Genomic DNA, 20,653 nt, shown 5'->3' with positions numbered 1-20,653 from the left:
CAAAACTGCTGGATCTGGCTACTCCCTGGAAGGCAGCTGACCACCCTGTGTTGTTAAGGGTCGATATGGGTGACTGAAAGGCTTCTGTAGGTGCCTGGCTGGCTTAGTCGGTAAAGCCTCTGCCTTCAGCTCATGTCATGATCCCAGGGTCCTGGGATCGAGTCCCACATCAGGCTCTGCTCAGTGGGGAGTCCTTCTCCCTCTCCCTCTGCCTCTCCCCTGGCTTATGCTCTCTCTTGCTCACTCTCTCTCAAATAGATAATAAAAAGAGAGAGAAAAGCTTCTTCAGCTAGGGGTCTGCACCTCTAGAAGTGTGACCCTGTGCTCTTTAGTAGGTCAGGAAAAACCAATGTGTAAGAGGTCCCAGTGGATGAGCAGTTCTGGTATTAATGTATAAAATACCCATTTGATTTATTCTGGCCAGAGAACAGAGAAACCTCCCAGCAAGGATGTAGCAGCAGCCTCCTGGTGTTTCCTGCTGGTAGATGGTGTTCTTATAGGAGAAATTAGAGCTGGGAGCCTGGGGTGGGACAGGAATGGGGGCAGGGAAGAGGGGGAAGGACTGGTCTGGTCACGCCTGAGGCCACCACGTCTGCAGGACTATGCCCTCTCTTGGCCCAGACTCTACCCTTCCAGTTCTGCTTTTGAGGCTCCCTCAGCTGTCAGGCTCCAGGAAGAATCAGCTCCTGAGTGGGCCTGGCCGGGCCCTTCCTGAGTGTGGGGAAATGGAAATGAAAGCGGGCTCTTGCTTTTCTCCTGCCACCCTTGGGTCTCTTCTGGGCCTCTGGGGAAGGACCTCAAGCAACTCTCCTTTCACACAGAGGTGAAGGGGTTTGCTAGACACTCCTGGGGTCTTAGGCAGAGCTGTTGACTGGTCCAGAAATGGGTGCCTCCAGATTCCTCCTGTGTCCTTTCCTCCCATGTCAGATTGCAATGGACAGGAGGTAATAGGCCTCCATGGATGCTCTACCTACACACACACACACATGCATGCACACATGCACGCATACACACACGCATGCACACATGCACGTGCATGCACACACACAGCCTCATGAACTGTGTGTAGGCAACCATCCCCTTCCTCACCCTGTACACCCGCTGTGCGCTCCGCTAACCGCTGGCCAAGCTGACAGTGGCCTCCATGACACAAGCTCTTCTTGGGCAGAAGCTTCTCTCCCAACACCCCCTTGGGACAAGGCACTTGCAGGACAGTGTCTCCATCACTTCAGTGGTGCTGCAGGCTTCTTAGCAGTTGGAGGACCTGTGGGAGGCTGACTCCGGGATTTGGGAAAAAGCTGTCGGAACAGGAGAAGAGGGAAACTAGAAACTGAGATTGAAACTGGGAAGAAGCCACGCAAGAAGGACAGCACAAGCCATTTGCAAGGCAGTAACTGACATCTTGCCAATGGGTTGCTGGTGAGATAGGGGACAAATATATAATTAGATTTTTATGAGTTAAAGAAAATGTGATCCGTTTTGATAAGATTATAACCATTGAAGTACCGGAGAACCAAGGAACCATTAACTTTGAACTGACTTAGGGAGAATGGATTTTGGTCATGAACTGGCCAGCCAGTGGGAGTATTGATTCTGCTCAGCTGTTTACCCCCTTGGGGGCTGGGGACTTTGGGCTCACGTGGCTCCACCAGGATGCCTCACTTCCCTGTCTTCTAAGTCCAGGCCCACAAGCAGCAGGAACCCCCTGAAGCAGGGATGTCACAGGGTCTCACTGCAAAGCAGCACATCAGCGTATCCATCAGTTTCTGTTCAGTTAGTCTCAAACCTGATCAACTCAAGGGAGCGTGGATGAAATCAGCTAGAGGTGCGAAATTGGATCAAGTTGGGTCCTGCTTGCTGTTTTCTGACACCAACCAATTCTCTGACATCAACTGGGTATCCTACACTTGAAGTTAGTCCTAACAATGACTTTGGAGTTAGCACAGACCACACAGGTTAAGGGCTCCAGTCCCACAAGATGGCCCCCGCCTCAGATGCCGCCTGCAAGTGGGGTCTCCAGGCAACGTCTGCACAGCCCACTGCAAACTGGGGGGCTCACATGACCCCCCTCCGCTTTGAAAATTCACTAGAATGACTCACAGAACCCAGGAACACACCATGCATTCTACTACAGTTTACGGTAAAGGATACAAATGAACAGCCAGAGGAAGAAATACCTGGGGTGAGGTCAAGAGTCTGGAAGAGTTCAGAGCAATGGAACCTCTGTTCCTGTGCAGTTGGGATGTGACACTCTCCAGGCAGGTGGATATATTCACCAAACAGGAAAATCCTTGAAAACTGCTTGAATCTTTCATAATCCCATCTCCAGGCCCCCTCTCCTACCTGGAAGTCCTGGGTGGGGGGTTGGTTTTTCTGGGATCGGCTCCCATCCTGAAACGATCTAGGGGCCTACCCTGAGTCACCTCATTATCATAAACTCAGGTATGCTCAAAAGGACCTCTTTGTGAATAAAAAAAGGTAGTCCTGTCACTTAGGAAATTCCAAGGAACTGTGACAAAGACCAAATGCACTTTTTAGTCTAGCACAGACCCTTTCCTTTCCCTGCCAGTTGTGCGGTCCTAAGTGGTCAAGAGTCACCTGAGCCCTTCCAGATACCTCCTACACTGACCCAGCTCCCTCCTTACCTGACCTCCTGTCACTTGAGGGGCTCTGGGACTAGGGTTAAGGGTCAGCCACAGGTCACAAGGATGTTTTTCTATAAAGCTGAGGAGGATCCCCCGGGCCCCCTCCAGAGTGGCCCTGGAGGCTAGCTTTGGGGACTCTGCTAGAGAGTGGAGGTTGGGGTGAGGGGCTTGAGGGGAGGGCCAGTGCTGATGCCAGGGAAGAGAGGGAGAGGGTAGGGCAGACTGGCGCCTGGGAGTCTGGAAGGACAGGACCCTGCTGGGGTGCTTCTGCAGAATCAGCAGGGGAGGGAGTTCCTACCCAGGGCCACATAAGTCCCAAGGAGCTCAGCTTTACTTCCCAGTGCGCAGCCTGCAAGGGGCCTGTGGCAGGGAGCAGTGGTGGAGGGTAAAGGAAGAGATGAATGGTGACGGGGTCCACTTTTTTACGGACAACCAGAAGGTCTTCCTGCACCTCCGAGGTGAGAAAACTGAGGCATCACCCCATCTTCCTCAGGGACTGGCTCGCTGGTCTCGCAGCCCTTGCCGTTCTTGTCAGCCCTGCCTGGCAGGCCAGAGCTCGGCTCTTCCCTGTCTCAGCCTCCAGAATAAATAGGCAAGAGCTGAAGGTGAGTTAGGTGAGGACAGAGAGACTGGGGCACACCCCAGTCTCTGCAGGAGACCTCCCCAGACCCCTTCCTTTGGAGATGGCAACTGACAAGGGAAAGGTAAACTTTGAATTCGGAGGGACCTGGTTCCTGGTCCCCTCTCTGCACGTTGGGTTGGCCCCCCCCAGGCCTCAGGGGGTCTAGGCTGATGTTTCTGTGCCTTAGAACAGATTCTGCTGTACACTATTCATCCCTAACCACACCCCCAGACTCAACAGGTGTAGCTCTTCTTAGGACACCCATGCAGGGCTTTCTGACCCCAGCAGAGGAGGACTCCAGCACTGACCTACATCAGTCTGTGGGAGAGGCAGCGGTCCCACAGGGCTGTGAGTCCTGCTCTGGTCAGGGTTCAAGAGCAAGCCTGGCCCTGGGACTTAGAGGTCAGGTTCCCTGCTTTGTCCCTTCCCATCTCCCTCCTTTCTTCTTCCATGCAAACTACATGTTTGCTGCCCTCCTCCATGCTGGGGTCCATGCCCTGCACCCCTCCTCCAGGTTCTGTGGTCTTCTCTTTGCCTTTGAGTTGCTACCACACCCCCAGTTAGTGCAGGTGAACACTTCCAAGTGCTTTATTTCCCATCTCCATGCGAAGCATGGCCAGTGTTCTCATCCCCTTCAGATAGTCCAGGAGACTGAGCCCAGGGCGGACCCCATCCAGCCTATATAGTACACACCTCCTGTGCACTGGCTTCTCCCTTGCAGGGCTGGACTCTGTGGCAGGGGCTCCTGCAGCACCCAGGAGGCCAAGGCCTGTTCAGACCATCCTGGCAGTTATGGCTGTGACTCTTGTCTCCTCTCTGGTGGCTCTCTTTGTTGTGGGTAAGCTTCTAGGTGACCTGAATGCCACTGACTCTCTCTGTCTTCCTGTATAAAGGTCCCACAGAGGCTAGCTACCTACCCTCTGCTTCCAGAAGAGTCAGTCTACCTCTGGCCCCAGGCTTGAACCAGATCTTATCTGAGATTCAACCAAGGCCCCCATCCAAAGGGAGACTTCCAAGAGCTGAGGCCCATGGAGGGAAGTCTGAGGTGGGGGGCATCTCCCTCCTTCTAGAACCCTGACCGAGGGTGGGGCAGCCTGTTCTCCCAGCCTTAGTGCAGAGAGAGTATGCTGACCCAGGAATGGGTGTCTCAGTTCTACAGAAGCCGAGACCTCCAGTGGAGCCCTCTGCCTCCTTCCAGGAGTTTCCAGCCATGATTCCTGGAGATGACAACACAACTGGACAGTTACCTGTGGAACCCCACAGTGAGTAGCCATAAGGAGGTAGGGGTGGAGTGGGGGAGCTGTCGCATTCAGATGACCAGACCCTGGGAGGAGCCTCTCTTTTGATGCCTCCTATGCCCCTGAACGGGTTCCAACTTTCTCACAAGAAGACACGATCTTTAAAAAAAAAAAAACAAACCAACAGCTTTATTAAGGTGTAGTTGACACATAATAAGGTACAATCTTTAAAGCGTACACTCTGATAAGTTTTGACTTATGTGTATACCCGTGAAACCATCACCACAGTCAAGATAATGAGTGTATTCATCATCCTCCCCACAGTTTCCTTGTGCCCTTTGACATCATTCCCTCGCCCCTCCTCTCTTCATCCCCAGGCATCCGCCTGTCTTCTTGCAGTAATACAGACTGGTTGGTTTTTTCTAGAGTTTTATGTAAAAAGAATCCTACAGTATGTACTTTTTTTGCTCCTTTATCAGTGTGTTATTTGCAAATATTTCTTCTCAGTTAATGGCTTGTCTTTTCATTCTCCTAACAAGATTTAAATCTTTATTTTTTTTAAAGATTTTATTTATTCACTTGACAGACAGAGATCACAAGTAGGCAGAGAGGCAGGCCGAGAGAGAGGAGGAAGCAGGCTCCCCGTGGAGCAGAGAGCCTGATGCGGGGCTCGATCCCAGGACCCCAGGACCACGACCAGAGCCGAAGGCAGAGGCTTCAACCCACTGAGCCACCCAGGCGCCCAAGATTTAAATCTTAATAAAGTCTAATTTATCATTTTTTTCCTTTTATGGATTGTACTATTGGTTTCATATTGGAGACCTATCCCAAGGTCACAAAGACATTTACCGATGTTTCTTCCTGGAAATTTTGCACTTTTTGGTTGACGGTTTGGTCCATGATTAATTTTGAGTTAAGCTTTATATTAACGGTGTGAAGCATGAAGTTAATTTTTATTTTGTGTGTGGATATATAATTGTTGCAGCATCGTTTGTTGAAAGATTATCATGAGTTACTTCTGTGTCTTTGTAGAAAATCAATCATCACTATATATGTAGGTCTATTTCTGGATTCTCTATTCTGTTCTATTGATGTATTTGTCTACCTTGACAAGGCAGAATATTTGACTGGACTTCTCATATCTTCAAAGGCCACCTAGCCCCACCTGGCCTTTCCTCAGCATAGTGCCTGAGACCTCCTACATTGACCTGGGTAGGGCATGAGGAATAGGGCAGGATTCTTCCAAAAATGGTCCTGGCCTACTTGGGTTCTTCTTCCTGTTCCTGAGAGAAGGCTGGCATCGAGAGTCTTAGACCATGAATGTCTGAGGTAAGGTCTTAGCTTGTGGGGTGAGCAAAAGGTGCTGATGGGACCAGCTGCAGGAGGGGTCGGTGGGAACGATCATGTAGATTGAAAGGGGCTGCGAGTTCCCTGAATGACTGCGATGACCGGGGCTTTCACTCAGCTCTCCCATATCCTCAGACTGTTCTGTGGGGAACAGTCTGCTCTGTGTAACACTGGGTGTGCCAGCCCTTCAAAAGGCCCTTTCCACTCCAGGATCTAGTACCACCTGGAGGGCCTCCACCATAGACCCGTGTGTGGACTGAACAGAGGGCCTCCTCTACAGGTACCTATTTTGATTAGTTTCTGGAATTTGTGATCAGAGAACTATGTTTGCCGTCTATTCCGTTTTTAGGAGGTGAATCAAGAGGCTTCGTGCTTGGTGTACAAATACAGTGGAAGACTAAACACCGGCTTTATGCATACCTAGTTTCATTTTCATAGTGACCCATTTAATGGTGAAATGTCAGTGGAGTTAAACTTCAGCATCTCTCAATGATATAATCAGTTACCTTCAAGTTCAATTACAAGGGCAAAATAATCCAAGTCTGACCAGCACGACTCTTAGTGGTAGCTAGTTTATAGTAGGCAAGTATTTCAGTCCTTTCATTGCTCAGTTCATGGGGGACAGCTAAGTACATCTTTATCTTATTTTTTGGCCCACAGTCTCAGGTGGCCCATCCCCAGGGTCTGGGTGGCTCTGGTGAGCAGGAGGCTCCTTGAGGAGCACCCAGGGCTGTGCCTTAGACATTTCCCTTAGAAGACGTGAGAACACTATGGTTGGCCCATATTACGAGTGCTTGCCTATGTAACGGGCCTCTGTGGCTGCCTTGTCGATTTCCTCCCTCCAGATCCCCACCTCTCTGACGAGGTGGCACGGTTGCAAGAGACTATCCAGATGTTTAAAAGCCATGAAGAGAATTCCAGCACCTGGAGCACAGAGATCCAGATGTTGACTTGCAGAGTGGACAGTGTCAGTTCTCAGATCCAGGTGCTCCGTGGTCACCTGGAAAATGCCAGTGCTGACATCCAGAGGGTAAAGGACGTTCTAGAGGACGCCAGTTCCTTGAGTTTCCAAACCCAGATGTTGAGGAGCTCCATGGAGGGGGCCAGTGTGGATCTCCGGAAGCTGAAAGGAGATCTGGAAAAGGCAAATGCTTCAAATTCCCAGACTCACAGTTTCTTAAAAAGCAGTTTAGAAAACGCCAGCCTCGGGCTCCACATGCTGAGCAGAGACTTAGGAAATGCCAATGCTGAAATTGCGATATTGAAAGCAGGGCTGAAAATGGCAAATGCCCAGGCCCAGTGGGCGAACAGCAGTCTAAAGAATGCTAATGCTCAGATCCAAGTTCTGAATGGCCAACTGGCTGGTGTCCAGGAGTTAAGGGCCCAGAATCAGGTTTTAAGAAGCAGTTTAGAAGGAGCCAGTGCTGAGCTCCAGAGGGTCAAGGGAAGCCTACAAAATGCCAGTGCTTTAAACTCCCAGACACAGACTTTTCTAAGAGGCAGTTTAGACAACACCAACGCTGAGATCCAGTTACTAAAAGGTCATTCCAAATGGGCTGGTGATGAGATTCACTTGTTAAAAAGAGATTTGGAAACTGTTACTGCCCAGACCCAAGTAACCAGCAACAGTCTAAAGCAGACAGATGCTCAGATCCAGTTATTAAAAACAGAGCTTGAAAATGCCAGTGCCCTAGATCCCAAGATTCAGGTACTAGGTGTGTATTTGAAAAATGCCAGCAGAGAGATACAGACCCTAAAACAAGGGATGAAGACTGCTGCAGCCTTAGGTTCCATGATCCAGAGGCTGGAGAGCAATCTGCAGAAGGCCAGCGCTGAGATCCGGTGGTTAAAAGTGGATTTAGAGAACACCAAAACACTAACTACGAAAATCCAGGAGGAGCAGAGCCGCCTGGAGGCAGTCCGTGGGGCCCTTGGCGCCCAGGAGCAGCTACAGAGGACCCAAAGTAAGTGGGACGGGAGAGCTTGGCCAGTCTCCTGGATGGGTAGAGTCTTCTGTCCCTTCAGCCTTTTGCTTACTTTAAAACATTTTTAAAAAAGATTTTACTTATTTGACAGGGAGAGAGAGGGGGATTGAGAGGGAGCACAAGCAGGAGGAGTGGCAAGCAGAGGGATAAGCAGGCTCTCCATTGAGCAGGGAGCCTGATGCAGGGCTCGATCCCAGGCCCCCAGGATCATGACCTGAACTGAAGGTAGATGCTTAACTGAGTTGAGACACCCAAGCACCCCTGCCTTTTGCTTACTTCAACATGCATCCCCCTGGGAAGGAGGGTGGGAGCTGGAGAAGGGCTGAAGCCCCCCAAATAGGCTCGATGTGCCTAGGCAGCGGTGGAGATGACATAAGGCAGCTGTCTTGCTCTCAAGTGGCTTGTCATCTGGTCAGAGTGACAAAACAACACATGAGAAATGAACGATGTGTGGAAGGCAGGTGGGGAAGCGTAAGAGGTACTATGTGAGAGGGAGATCTAGGAACTGGGGTGGAGAGGAACAAAAAGAAGGGAGAGAAGGACTTGCTGAGGTCAATGTCCTCTGGTATATAAAAGGGATCTTCTGAATGGGGGAGAAACCTTCTGGAGGAGAAAGGATCAAAAGATGCTTTGTAGGGATGCCTGGGTGGCTCAGTTGGTTAAGCGGCTGCCTTCGGCTCAGGTCATGATCCCGGCGTCCTGGGATGGAGTCCCATGTCGGGCTCCTTGCTCCGCAGGGAGCCTGCTTCTCCCTCTGCCACTCTGTCTGCCTGTGCTCGCGCGCTCTCTCTCTCTCTCTGACAAATAAATAAATAAGTAAATAAAATCTTAAAAAAAAAAAAAGATGCTTTGTAGAGAAGAGGTCCCTTGAACTGAGTCCTAAAGGACTAGTAGGTGTTTGCCAAACAAGTAGGGTAAGAGGATGGCAGGTTCATAGGCATGAAGATGTGAAGTCATGTGGTTCAGGAAACTTCAGGCAGTTCTGTCTGACGACTATGGCCAAGAGGGCAGGTGAGGAGGTACAGGCTGAGAGGCTAATGGGCAGGGACCACTATGGTAGCTTTCAAACTGTTTTGAATGTAAACCTGAAATTCGTTTTATATTGTGGCCTGGTATAATTATGTGTGACACACACACACACACACACACACACACACACACACACACACACTTCAAAACCCAAAAGTTTTACCACACAATGTACTCTGATATTTTATAATCTGTTCTTAAAAAAAAAACAAACAGACACCTGATACTTCCCACAAATGGGTTAATGATTGCACTTTGAAAATCACTGTGCTAGGAAGCTAAGCAGAACTGGAGAGACGCCACATGGATGTGGAAGGCCTCTGAGTTTGGGTTTTATCCTTCAGGAGATGAGGGTGTATTGGAGGGCTTCAAGAAGGCTGATCAGATGGGTCTCCATACTGAGAGGGAATAAAAGAAGGGAGAAGAACAGTGAGATTTGGGCAGGCTGAGCCTGAGATGCCTTGGGGGGCTGTCATCTGCAGGCCATCTGGAGTGTAGGGGACAGGCCCTGGCTCCAGACACAGCTGTGGGAGCCCTGGGTACATTGGGTTCAGGTTGTGACAGTGGGAGTGGGGTGGGGGGAGGTTTGTATGAGATAAAATGCTTCGTGGGAAGGAAGCTGAGGGCAGAAACAGGAAGTCAACCTTCAGGTGGCAAGAGGGGAAAGAGGTGTTTTTGAAGAAGACTACTAGGGACGGCAGTCTGAGAGGCAGAAGGAGAACCAGGAGATGGGCAACTGGGGAAGTCAGGAAGGAGGGAATTTCAAGAAGGAAGTGGCTAGTTCTGGTGAGTGCCTAAGAGGTCACATAAAATAACCAATAAGCACCCACTGACTCTGGGCAATTTATAAGTCACTGGGAATGAAGTTCCAGTGGAGAGCAGTGTGTGGCCTGGAGGCCAGACCACCCTTGGTAGAGTGTGAATGAGAGATCAGGTGCACGAGCCATTCAAGGACCTTGGCTGAGGAGTGAGGGAGAACAATGAGGCTGAGGTGGGGGGATGGCATGGTGGAGGGAGGGATTAAAAAACACGTGTCACTGATATTTACATTATAAAACATCCATATTGATTATAGACAATGTGCAGATATTGAAAAAGAAAATGATGAGAAAATAACCACTTGTATTTCCACGAACATTTCTACAGTTTTGAAAAGATGTATTTATTTATCTGAGAGAGAGAGAGAGAGGGAGGGAGAGAAAGAGCATGAGCAGGGAGAGGGGCAGAGGAACAGGGAGAGAGAATCCCAAGCAGACTGCCCTGAGCACAGAGCCTGACGTGGGGCTCCATCCCACGGCCCTGAGATCAGGACCTGAACCTAAGCCAAGAGCTGGGCACTTAACCGACTTAGCCACTCAGGCACCCCTCTACATTTTCTATATGAGCCCACTGCTCGCATTTTGGTGAACTTCCTCAAGAGGGTTTTTCTAGATTAAGAGGATAGGCTTGATCTGAGGGTGGGAGAAAGGAACCAGCAAAGAGGGAGGTGGTGGGAGGAGAGAGAGACAGAGAAACAGAATGAAATGAGCCACTGAGGGATTGACTTTGAAGGGCTGGGAAGATAAGTACTTGAACTTTTGAGGCTGAGAGGGAGAGGTGGGGCAGTAGGTGTTCACCCAGGTTTGCAGATGTGGGAACAGGAGACTGAGGGAGCTGATCTAGGTGTCTCTTCCTAGGTAGAGTATGTCACTTGCTAAGGGTGAGAGGGTGGTGGTTTGCTCCGTTGGTTAAGCATCTGCCTTTGGCTCAGGTCGTGGTCTCAGGGTCCTGCATTGGGTTCCCTGCTCAGCAGGGAGTCTGCTTCTCCCTCTCCCTCTGTCCCTCCCCCTTGCTCCTGCTTGATCTCTCTAAATAAATAAACAAAATCTTAAAAAAAAAAAAAAAATGAGACTCCTGGTCCGGGTCTGTCAGAAGCCTAGATGTCTGACCTTCTTAATGCCTCTGCAGTGCCCCCTGCTGTCCTCCTAGTGCCTTCTCATTTCCACCTACTGCTTTAGCAGAGACCCGTGTTTCTCAGCTGTCCGTCACATTGGGCTCACTCAAGGAACTTTACTTATACTGATGACTGGGGGGGGGGGGCGGTGAAGAGGGCCTGGGATGCAGTGTGGACATAGAATTTTTTAAAAAGCTCCCTAGGTGGTTCTAATGGGCAGTCAGGACTGAGAACCATTAGCTTAATTTTTTCTTAAAGGGCCAAATGGTAGATATTTTGGGCTTCTGGGTAAACAGCCTCTTTTCAGCATCTCTCCTGCTGTAGCAATAAAGCAGCCAAAGATGGATGTAAACTAAAGGGTGTGACTGTGTTCCAATAAAACTTTATTTATAAAAAGAGATTGCTTGCCAGTTGCAGTTAGCAGTTTGCCAATCCTCAGTTTAGACTACTGGTTCTTCGGCTTTGGCACACAGCAGGATCACCTGGAGGGTTTGATAAAACACCAACTGTTAAGACACAGTTTCAGATTCAGCCAGTCTGGGATAGGTTTGAGAATGTGCATTTCTACTTAATTCCCAGGTGATGCTGATAGTCTGGGACCACATTCTGAAAACCACTGGCTTCCACACTCAGTGTCGTTACTGAGATATTTGCAATGATATTCTGATTGGTGTCTCTGGCCTGGTTAGGATCACCTTTTACTCGCTCAGTCCCCACACCATCACCAGGTCGCTATTAGCACAGTGCAAATCTGGAGCACGCTACTATCCTTCCTAAAACCTTTCAGGGCTCCCCAGTGCTCAGAGAGGAAAAAACCTCCAAATTCCTGCACATGAGATGGACGATAAGAGTGCTGGTGAAGCTGTCCAAGTGCGTCTCCCCTCCCTTATGCGCCGACCATCCCAAGCACTTGGACAGGTCAGGCCATGGCATGCTGTTTCACACCTTCACCATTTTGGTGTCTAATTTTTCCCCCTGCCTGGGATGCTCCCCTTGGCACTGACCACCTGGCGAACTCTTTCTCAGTGTTTTAAGACTTAGCTCAAGTGACAGCTCACCTGGAGTGTCCTTCCTGAGTGCCACGTGCAGCCCAGGTGACACAGACCACCCCCTCTTTTTATGACTCTGTTCTAACATGTGCATGGTCTTCCATGAAAGTTTTTCTTTCTTTTTTAAAAATTTTATTTATTTATTTTTTACAGGCAGAGATCACAAGGAGGCAGAGAGGCAGGCAGAGAGAGAGGAAGGGAAGCAGGCTCCCTGCCAAGCAGAGAGCCCGATGCGGGGCTTGATCCCAGGACCCTGAGATCATGACCCGAGCTGAAGGCAGAGGCTTTAACCCACTGAGCCACCCAGGCGCCCCCCATGAAAGTTTTTCAATGCCTTTCTTACACCTCTGTCTCATTTGCTAGACTGTAAGCTCCCTGAGGGTGTGGATCATGTCTTACTGATCTTTGTCTAATAGTCCCTGGTTCACAGAAGTCAAACACCATTGAAATGTGGATGTTGAACAAAAGAATGAATGAATGAATAAGCAAGTCTGTTGTGGTACCATTTCAAACAGCTGTGGTGCAGATGATATTAAAAAGCAGGGTGTGATTGTGGGGAGGGATGGGAGAACTGAGAGCACCAGAGGCTTGTCCTCATGGAATGAGAATTTAGAGCTTGAAATGGGAAGGTCAGGTAGGTCAGGTCCCGAGGATGGTCCTGGGTGTGGGCAGCAGCTGACATCGAAGGAGATGGAGGGAACGAAGTGAGTGGTGCTGTGGGATGGCCGCAAAGTCTCCCAGGGAGATGGTGGGAACCAAGGTCAGCAAACTGTCCGGTGGAAGCCATGAGTGGCAAGAGTCATGGAGCCAGAAAGCAGGAGTCTGGAAAGAAAGGGTCGTCTGGGTAGCAAAACTCTCTGATGGTCCCTGGAGGGATACACCCAGGTGTCCTGAGTGGCTTCCTGGTGAACTGAGTATCAGGCTGGGGTTACAGCCTCCCAGGCCTTGACCCTGGAGCACTGAGCATTGAGTGCGGGATGGGCTTGCAACCCTCGGTGGCCTGTTCCAGGAGAGGTCAGGAAGGGCAGCTCTTGGACATCTGCAACCAGCCCCTGGTTCTCTCTCGTTCCCAACCTTTGCTCCAGATCAACTTCTTCAGCTGATCCTGCAGGGCTGGCATGTCTACGGCGGGAACTTGTATTACTTTTCTCACGTCAAGAAGTCTTGGCACGAGGCTGAGCAGTTCTGTGTGTCCCAGGGAGCCCACCTGGCCTCGGTGACTTCTGAGGAAGAGCAGGTCAGAGTGCAGCCTTGGGGTGATGTTCATGGGCTTGGCATGGGATGTGGACCCAGGACCAGGATCAGGACCACGTCAGGACCAGGACCTTTGCCCACACCCAGGACCACCCAGACTTTGGTGCTTTGGCCTTCCTCCTCTTGCAGCGGGACAGGGCAGAAGCCTGTGGTTTCTTAGGTCAGTCAGGGAACAGATGTTTGAGTTCCCATAAGCATCTTGCTCTGGAGGTAGTAGTACTGACAGCTAACCTTAATGATGTCCTCGACAAATGAGGGAGACACCCAGAGGCCCACAGCTGTCAGCAGTGAGGAAGGGCAAAGGGAGGTTAGCGCTGGGTGACTGCCCTTAAAGTGTTGGGAGTATAACTTCCCTCCCCAACTCCTCAATTTCCCTTTAGCTGCTGCTCAGGTTGTCAATCCTGATATTAACATCAATGAATCCAAGGGCCATGGAAGGCCCACAAGCAGGAGACCCAACCTTCTCGGGAAAGCCAGACGTAGAAATCCGAGGACCGCCAAAGGCACTATAGACCCCAGTGGCCCATCTGCCGAAGGTCCTTACCAGAATTTACCAGGGTTATTATCAAAGGACCATAATGGGTTTCGTCCATTTCAACTCATGGAACTGCTCATTCTTTGTGGTTCTCCTGAGACTGGTCTTGTATGTCTGTCAAAAGACATGCTATTTTTTTTTTTATTAAATAAAATACATCTCTTTAATAAACTATGGCCAGGTTGGTCTTCATCTCAGTGAAGCCACATTCGTCAAGCTAACATGGGAGAAACTGGGCTTTCTCTGAGGGGACCGTGGTCCTGCCCTCAATCCTGGAGAAACCATGCAAGGCGCAGAGGAGTGGGCTTTATGACCCAGGACCAGGGAAAGGACAGCTTAGCCTCCTTTTCCACATGGCTGGGAGAACCAGCCTCCTCACACAGGCTCCAACAACACTTCCTTTTCTCTACAGGCATTTCTGATAAAGTTCACGAGTACCTCTCACTACTGGATTGGCCTCACTGACAGGGGCAAGGAGGGCTCCTGGCGCTGGGTGGATGGGACACCATTCAATGCCTTCCAGAGCAGAGCGTGAGTCCAGCCAGCACTGTCTGGTGCTGTCCCAGGAACACAGGGTCCTTGTCTTGTGTGTGGATTCCTGCCTGGTGAGTGCTAGTGTTGTGTGTGTGATGTATGTGTATGACGTGGGTGTGGTGTGTGTATAGAGTGGATGTACAATTGTGTATGTGATGTATGTGTGATAGGTGTGTACATATGATGTATGTGATGTGTGTGGGTGTGTTGTGGTCCTTGCGTAGACCCCTCTACAGAGGGGCATCAGAACAGTATAGGTCCTGATGTTGGCAGGGAGACTATGAGTGGGTCTTCCTGTGCTGTTGTGCTTTGTTTGTTTGTTTGTTGCTTATACTTTTAAAGATTTTATTTATTCATTTGAGAGAGAGAGAGAGAGAGAACACGTTAGGGTGGAGGGGCAGCGGGAGAGGGAGAAGCAGGGAGCCTGATGCAGGGCTGGAACCTGGGACCCAGAGATCATGACCTTAGCTGAAGGCAGACACTTAACCATCTGAACCACCCAGGCACCCCTGTTTTTTGCCTGTCCTATACACTTCTTAGGCCCTGCCTTCATTAGAAGGTCTCTGAATGTGAATTCTGGGGTGGGGGCTTATAGCATCAGACACCCTTCCTGTCCCTTGATCCTCAGTAACTAAAGACAGTCAGCAGAGCCACCCTTAGGGCATCCTTGGGCCTAGCTCTCCTCCAGGAGATAAGGGACCCATGACACTTCAGCTCCTTATGCCATAGTGGGGGGAAGGGATACTTTCTTCATCTGGCAGAATAAAGCCCTCTTGTTTCCAGGTTTTGGGGCAGAAACCAGCCAGACAACTGGCAGCACTTGGATGGGCAGACTGAAGACTGTGTTCATATTGAGCAGAAGTGGAATGACATTCGTTGTGACGCCCCCTATAAGTGGGTCTGTAAGAAGCCCATCAGCCAACATGTGGCCTGAGACAGGCCAGATCTGAGGGGTCACCATCGCTGCCAGCTCCGGACCCTCCCCACCTGATGCCTGTGAACCTCTGAACCCAGCTTGTTCTCTGGGGCTTTCCATTTGGCCTTTTGTGTTTCCTGCTCTGTTCTTCCATTTAACCCCTGAAATGTGTTTCTCTCACATAACCTAGTGGGATCAAGGGCTCCTCAAGGCCAAAGGCTTGCTGTGCTTCTGTATCCCCATCAGTAACCAGCACGGGCCTGTGAGACAGCAGGTCCCCAATAAATACTGACCGAGTGCATGGAGGTTTTCTGCTTGTCTCTGTGATGGCCATCACACTCTTCTCTCCTTGAACTGGTTCTCCTTCCTCAATGTCCCTTCTGTCCTGAAACAAACATATATTTGTTAAAGGGCTTTATAGCTATGAGCATTTAGTTAGTCATTGAAAAACAGCAGGGGTTTAACACAAACTACAGGGACATCATACGGGGGGTACAAATTCCCAAGAAGTGAGAGTGATCCTAGATATTCCTTGCAGTTCCTTTGTTGCAGATGGGGCTGGAGCTGGGTTTTGCCAGGCCTTTAAACCACTCCCCAAACTTCTTCCTGTCCTGTGGCTAGCCTCATCTCATTTCTCAACTGTTAACTTTTGATGCCATATCCCTGGCTTTGGCCTCTTCTTGTGGTCCCATCCCCTCTTCCAGGTACTGGGTTTCCAGGTACTCCTCTATTGCAGAACTGAAATCACATTTTATTGTATTTCTTCTAGTACTTTTATAGGTTTTTTTTTTTTTAGATTTATATATGTTACTGGATTTTATTTCCTTACGGTTTATTCCTTGGTATTTTCCATCTGTAGCAATATAGATATATAGGGATGGACTCGTTTTCTTTTTATGTATTTCTAGTCTTTGTTTTATGGTTTTCCTAGCTTATGCAAAAAAGGGTAGGAGCCAATATTAATATGTCCCACTTTTGGGAAATTTACTGAGATTTTCTTTGTAGCCTAGTAGTGTCTGCTCACTTTTTATAAATGTTCCACAGGCATATTTATTAGATTAGGCTTGTGATTTTCATTTTTCAGATGTTCTCTATCCTCATTTATATTTTGTCTATACAACTAGTCAGTTTCTTTAGGAGAATTTGTGTTAACTCTCCCATGTAGAACATTTACCTACATTTATTATCCTATCATGTCATATTTCTAATAGCTTTTGATTTATATATTTCAGTGTTACTTTAATGTCTAAAGATTCATAACCATGAAGTCTACTTGAAGACTTCTACTTTTTATCAATATTCACACAACCCAGAATTATTTGCTGTGCCTCTACCATGTACCAGGCACTCTTCCAAGTTTTCAGGAGGGAAGGAAACAGGGACTCTTGGGTGGCTCAGTCAGTTGGGCATCCATCTCTTGATTTCAGCTCAGATCATGATCTCAGGGTCATGAGATTGAGCCCTGCATTGGGCTCCTTGCTTATCAATGAGTCTGTCTGAGATTCTCTCCTTCGCCCTCTGCCCCTCCTCCTGCTCTCTCATTCTCAAATAAATAAAAAATAAAATCTTAAAAAAAAAAACACTCCAAAGTGAATGAAACAGATGAAAAGATGAAAATCCCAGCATCTTGGTAGTGAGGAGTGGTAGTTAGGACACCCAGCCCCTTCTCATGGCCTTAAGGAGAGTCCGATGGAGCCTGAAACCTGGGGGTGGTGACATCCTGGAGTGGCAAGCCGGCTGTTCGTTATCTATCTAACTAACCATGGTCTGTGACCTAAAGCAAATGGAACAGGGACAGATAAACATACTCACACTGCAGGGTCAATTCTCATGCCTGGGCTGGATCTTTCTCTCTCCAGAGAAGGTCCTAAAAGCTGCAATTTCCTCAAGAGTCAGAAAGGCAGAAGAATTCAGTTCTCCACAGACTGAGTGGAGCCATCTGGGGAGACAGAGTGGAGCCCTCAGTTGTCCTGGGGGAAGTGGTCAGCTTGTCACCCTGGAGTGCCTGCCCCACCCAGCCTCTGCTGTGGGAACCCTGTATGGCTGCCACACTCGGTGACCATGGATTACACTGGTGATAGACGTAGGCTGTGGCAGACTGCTGCCACCCCATGGGTGTGCTGTTGGCACCCTGATGCCCACAGCCTTTTCTCCCAGAGCCATGGTTTCCAGGCTCTTGGCATAGGAGGACCCAACCTGAGAGAGTCTGGAGTCTACACAGCATGAGTTAGGGGAAAGTCCAACTCTAGCACAGGGAGAAGAAGGCATAGACTTCTTGGCTGTCATGAACTGACCTTCCAGGCTTGGTTTTCTAGGGCCAGAGAACAATATCTCAGTCAGGAGAGTAAGCACATTCTGGAAGCAGATGTCACAGCATTTTGAAGATGACATAAGTCATTAGTTCAGGAAAAAAAAAAATCTACCTGTGTTTATAATCAGCAACTCTGAGTGTCCTCTACCAGCCAATGCCCCCTGCCCTCTATACTTTCCAATTCTTAGAATGCTTGCTCCCATATACCCAGATTTGGGCCTGGGCCTTGGTCTGACCCCCTCATATGTCTACACCATGCTTATTGGAAGGAGGCTCTCCCTTTGTGCTGCTCTTTCATTTAAGGGCCAGTTGTAAGTGGCTCTTCCTCTTTCTCCTGCTAGCAATTCCTACAGCTCAAAGGTAACCAAGCCCAGGGACCCCTACCACCAGTGAGAGTCCCAGGCCCCAGTGATAGTTACAGAAGAGTGAGGAGGCCTGGGCTTCTCTTGGAAGGGATAACTTACGATAGAAGGGAGTCTGCTAGCTGGGCCTCAAGAAGGCTTCCTTCCACGGGACAAGCCCCATGCAGCAGGGTATCTACCACACAGCTGTACCTCTCAGTTCCCCCTCCCCTCCCCAAAATAGCCTGTAGCCAGCTTCCTCTTGAATCTCCTCAAAGCTCTGCTTTTGTTGCAGTCTTATCCTATTTTTAGATCTGACAAGCATTTCCCACTCTAGCTGGTCCCAGGATTGGGATTCTAGGCCCTCTTCAAGGTAGCGCCAATGAGCCTTTCATGACATCTCTGCTACAGGGTCACCAGACCTGAACCCTGGACCTCAGTGTCTCTTCAACCCACTCTCGTTGCAGCTTCTACGCTTTTGCTCAGAACACCCTCTGCCTTGTCTGTGTATTAGCCAAGTTTCCAGACATTCTATCTGGTTCATATATCATCATTGCTATTGTAGTCATCACTTACAATGTGGTGGGAATCACGTGAGGCTGGAGACATCGGTGATTATAGACTCAGGCTCCATGGCCAGACTGTCTGGGTCCAATCCTAGCTTTCCCCCGTCTAGCTGGGAAAGCTGGTTACTTGACATTCATGTCTCAGTTTCCTCTTCTGCAAAAAAATCAGAGTACCCCTCTCTTGAGGCTGTTGTGCAGATTAAGAAAGTTAATCCAGGCCTGTGGCCGATGGAGCCCGAGATGGAGCCCGAGACTCTGGAGGCGCGAATCAACAGAGCCACTAACCCCCTGAACAAGGAGCTGAATTGGACCAGCATCAACAGCTTCTGCGAGCAGCTCAATGAGGACTTTGAGGGGCCTCCACTTGCCACCCAGCTGTTGGCTCACAAGATCCAGTCACCACAGGACTGGGAGGCGATCCAAGCCCTGACGTTTCTGGAAACATGCATGAAGAGCTGCAGCAAAAGGTTCCCTAACGAGGCGGGCAAGTTCCGCTTCCTCAGCGAGCTCATCAAGGTCGTGTCTCCCAAGTACCTGGGCTTGGGGACGCTGGAGAAGGTGAAGAACAAGATCTTGGAGCTCCTCTACAGCAGGATGGTCAGCCTGTCCGAGGAAGTGAAAATCGCAGAGGCCTACCAGATGCTGAAGAAGCAGGGGATTGTGAAGCCCGACCCGAAGCTTCCAGATGATGCCACTTTTCCTCGTCCTCCTCCACGACCCAAGAATGTGATCTTCGAAGATGAGGAGAAATCCAAGATGCTGGCCCACTTGCTGAAGAGCTCCTACTCTGAGGACCTCCGAGCAGCCAACAAACTCATCAAGGACATGGTGCAGGGGGACCAGAGCGGAGGGAGAAGATCTCAAAGCAGGTGAGTGCCACTGAGGAGGTCAACAACAACGTGAAGCTGCTGACCGAGATGGTGATGAGCCACAGCCAGGGCGGGGCCTCAGCCCGCAGCAGCAAGGGCACCTCATGAAGGAGCTGTACCAGTGCTGTGAGCGATGCAGCCAACGCTCTTCCGACTGGCCAGTGGCACAGAAGACAATGGCAAGGTCTTAGCCGAGATCCCTCAGGCCAAGGACAACCTCACCCACTACAACCTGTACAAGCAGCTGCTGAGGGGTGAACGGCGATGCGGCAGCCGGCTCCCTCCCTGGGAGCACCTCGGCCCTGCTGGACCTCTCTGGCCTGGATCTCCCTCCTGCGGGCACCACCTACCCTGCCATGCCCACGTGCCCTGTGGACCTGGCCAGCCCCAAGCAGCCTAGCACCTCAGTTTCCCTGCTTGACGATGAGCTCATGTTCTCTGGGACTAAGCGACCCCACACCCCCTCCAGGCCCAAGCTTGGACGGTGCCGGATGGAACAGCTTCCAGTCCTCCGATGGCGTGGAACCCCCAGCTCCGCCTCGGGTCCCCAACACGGACAGCCAGCCCCCTGCACAGATGCCCCTGCCAGCGAGCAGTGGTCTGGACGACCTGGATCTCCTGGGGAAGACCCTCCTGCAGCAGGCACTGCCCCCAGAGTCCCGGCAAGTGTGGTGGGAGAAGCAGCAGCCAGCACCCCTGGCTCACACTTCGGGACCTGCAGAATAAAAGCAACTGCAGCTCAACCAGCTCCGGCGCCTCCGGCCTCTTCCACACTGCCTCCCCCAAGCCCCCTGGGCCTTCGCAGCAGCCCACGACGACTGAGCTCTCGCTGGCCAGCATCACTGTGCCCCTGGAGTCCATCAAACCCAGCAGCATCTTGCCAGTGATGGTGTATGACCAGCATGGCTTCCAGGTCCTCTTCCACTTTGCCTGAGACCTGCTGCCCGGGTGCTCAGATGTGCTGGTGTTGGTGGTTTCCATGCTGAGCACCATCCCCCAGCCCATCTGCAACATCATTTTCCAGTCAGCTGTCCCCAAAGTCATGAAAGTGAAGCTGCAGCCCCCCTCAGGCACAGAGGTGCTGGTGTTTAACCCCATTGTCCACCCCTCAGCCATCACCCAGGTCCTGCTCCAACCTCCAGAAGGAGAAGGTTTCGCTCCGCTACAAGCTTCTCTTCATCATGGGCAACCAGACTTACAACGAGATGTGGGATGTGGACCAGTTCCCCCCACCCGAGACCTGGGGGAGCCTCTAGAACAGGGAGGTGGCAGGGAGAAGAGGGGGCAGCAGGACTGGGCACCGTCTAGCCTCCCAGCAGGAGGCTGGGCCTGGGTTTGCACTGCTGGGGACCTTCACCACAGGGGGGAGCCTGGAGCAGGGAGCAGCTGCAAGGCCCTGGAAGGACCTGGGGTCATGGGGGGAAGCAAGGCTGTCGGGTGGGGGCCAGGACCCCAGGCCCAGCCCTGACCCCAGTCCGG

The 20,653-nt window shown here is 50.5% G+C and overlaps 1 protein-coding gene and 1 pseudogene across 2 annotated transcripts; both read left to right on the top strand.

Moving 5' to 3' along the window:
• The first annotated feature begins 6,346 nt into the window (after positions 1-6,346).
• On the top strand, positions 6,347-15,392 carry CLEC4F (C-type lectin domain family 4 member F). The gene is made up of 4 exons (XM_080813995.1): positions 6,347-7,816; positions 12,934-13,085; positions 14,050-14,168; positions 14,955-15,392. Exons 1-4 carry the CDS (start codon positions 6,745-6,747, stop codon positions 15,103-15,105), a joined length of 1,494 nt encoding a protein of 497 aa, XP_080670121.1. The 5' UTR covers positions 6,347-6,744; the 3' UTR covers positions 15,106-15,392.
• A 3,141-nt stretch (positions 15,393-18,533) lies between these two features.
• On the top strand, positions 18,534-20,430 carry LOC308349281 (ADP-ribosylation factor-binding protein GGA1-like; annotated as a pseudogene). Its single transcript has one exon. The product of its transcript is annotated as an ADP-ribosylation factor-binding protein GGA1-like (transcript).
• Positions 20,431-20,653: the final 223 nt, after the last annotated feature.

Source organism: Martes martes (assembly GCF_963455335.1).
Source record: "Martes martes genome assembly, chromosome: 9".
Taxonomy (NCBI): domain Eukaryota; kingdom Metazoa; phylum Chordata; class Mammalia; order Carnivora; family Mustelidae; genus Martes; species Martes martes.
The sequence above is the reverse complement of the archived record's forward strand: the minus strand, read 5'-3'. Positions and strand labels throughout refer to the sequence as shown.

Coding starts and splice junctions, on each gene's coding strand:
- CLEC4F (XM_080813995.1), top strand. CDS start 6,745: ATGTTTAAAAGCCATGAAGAGAATTCCAGCACCTGGAGCACAGAGATC. Junction 13,086..14,049: donor TGACTTCTGAGGAAGAGCAG/GTCAGAGTGCAG, acceptor TTTTCTCTACAG/GCATTTCTGATAAAGTTCAC. Junction 14,169..14,954: donor AATGCCTTCCAGAGCAGAGC/GTGAGTCCAGCC, acceptor TCTTGTTTCCAG/GTTTTGGGGCAGAAACCAGC.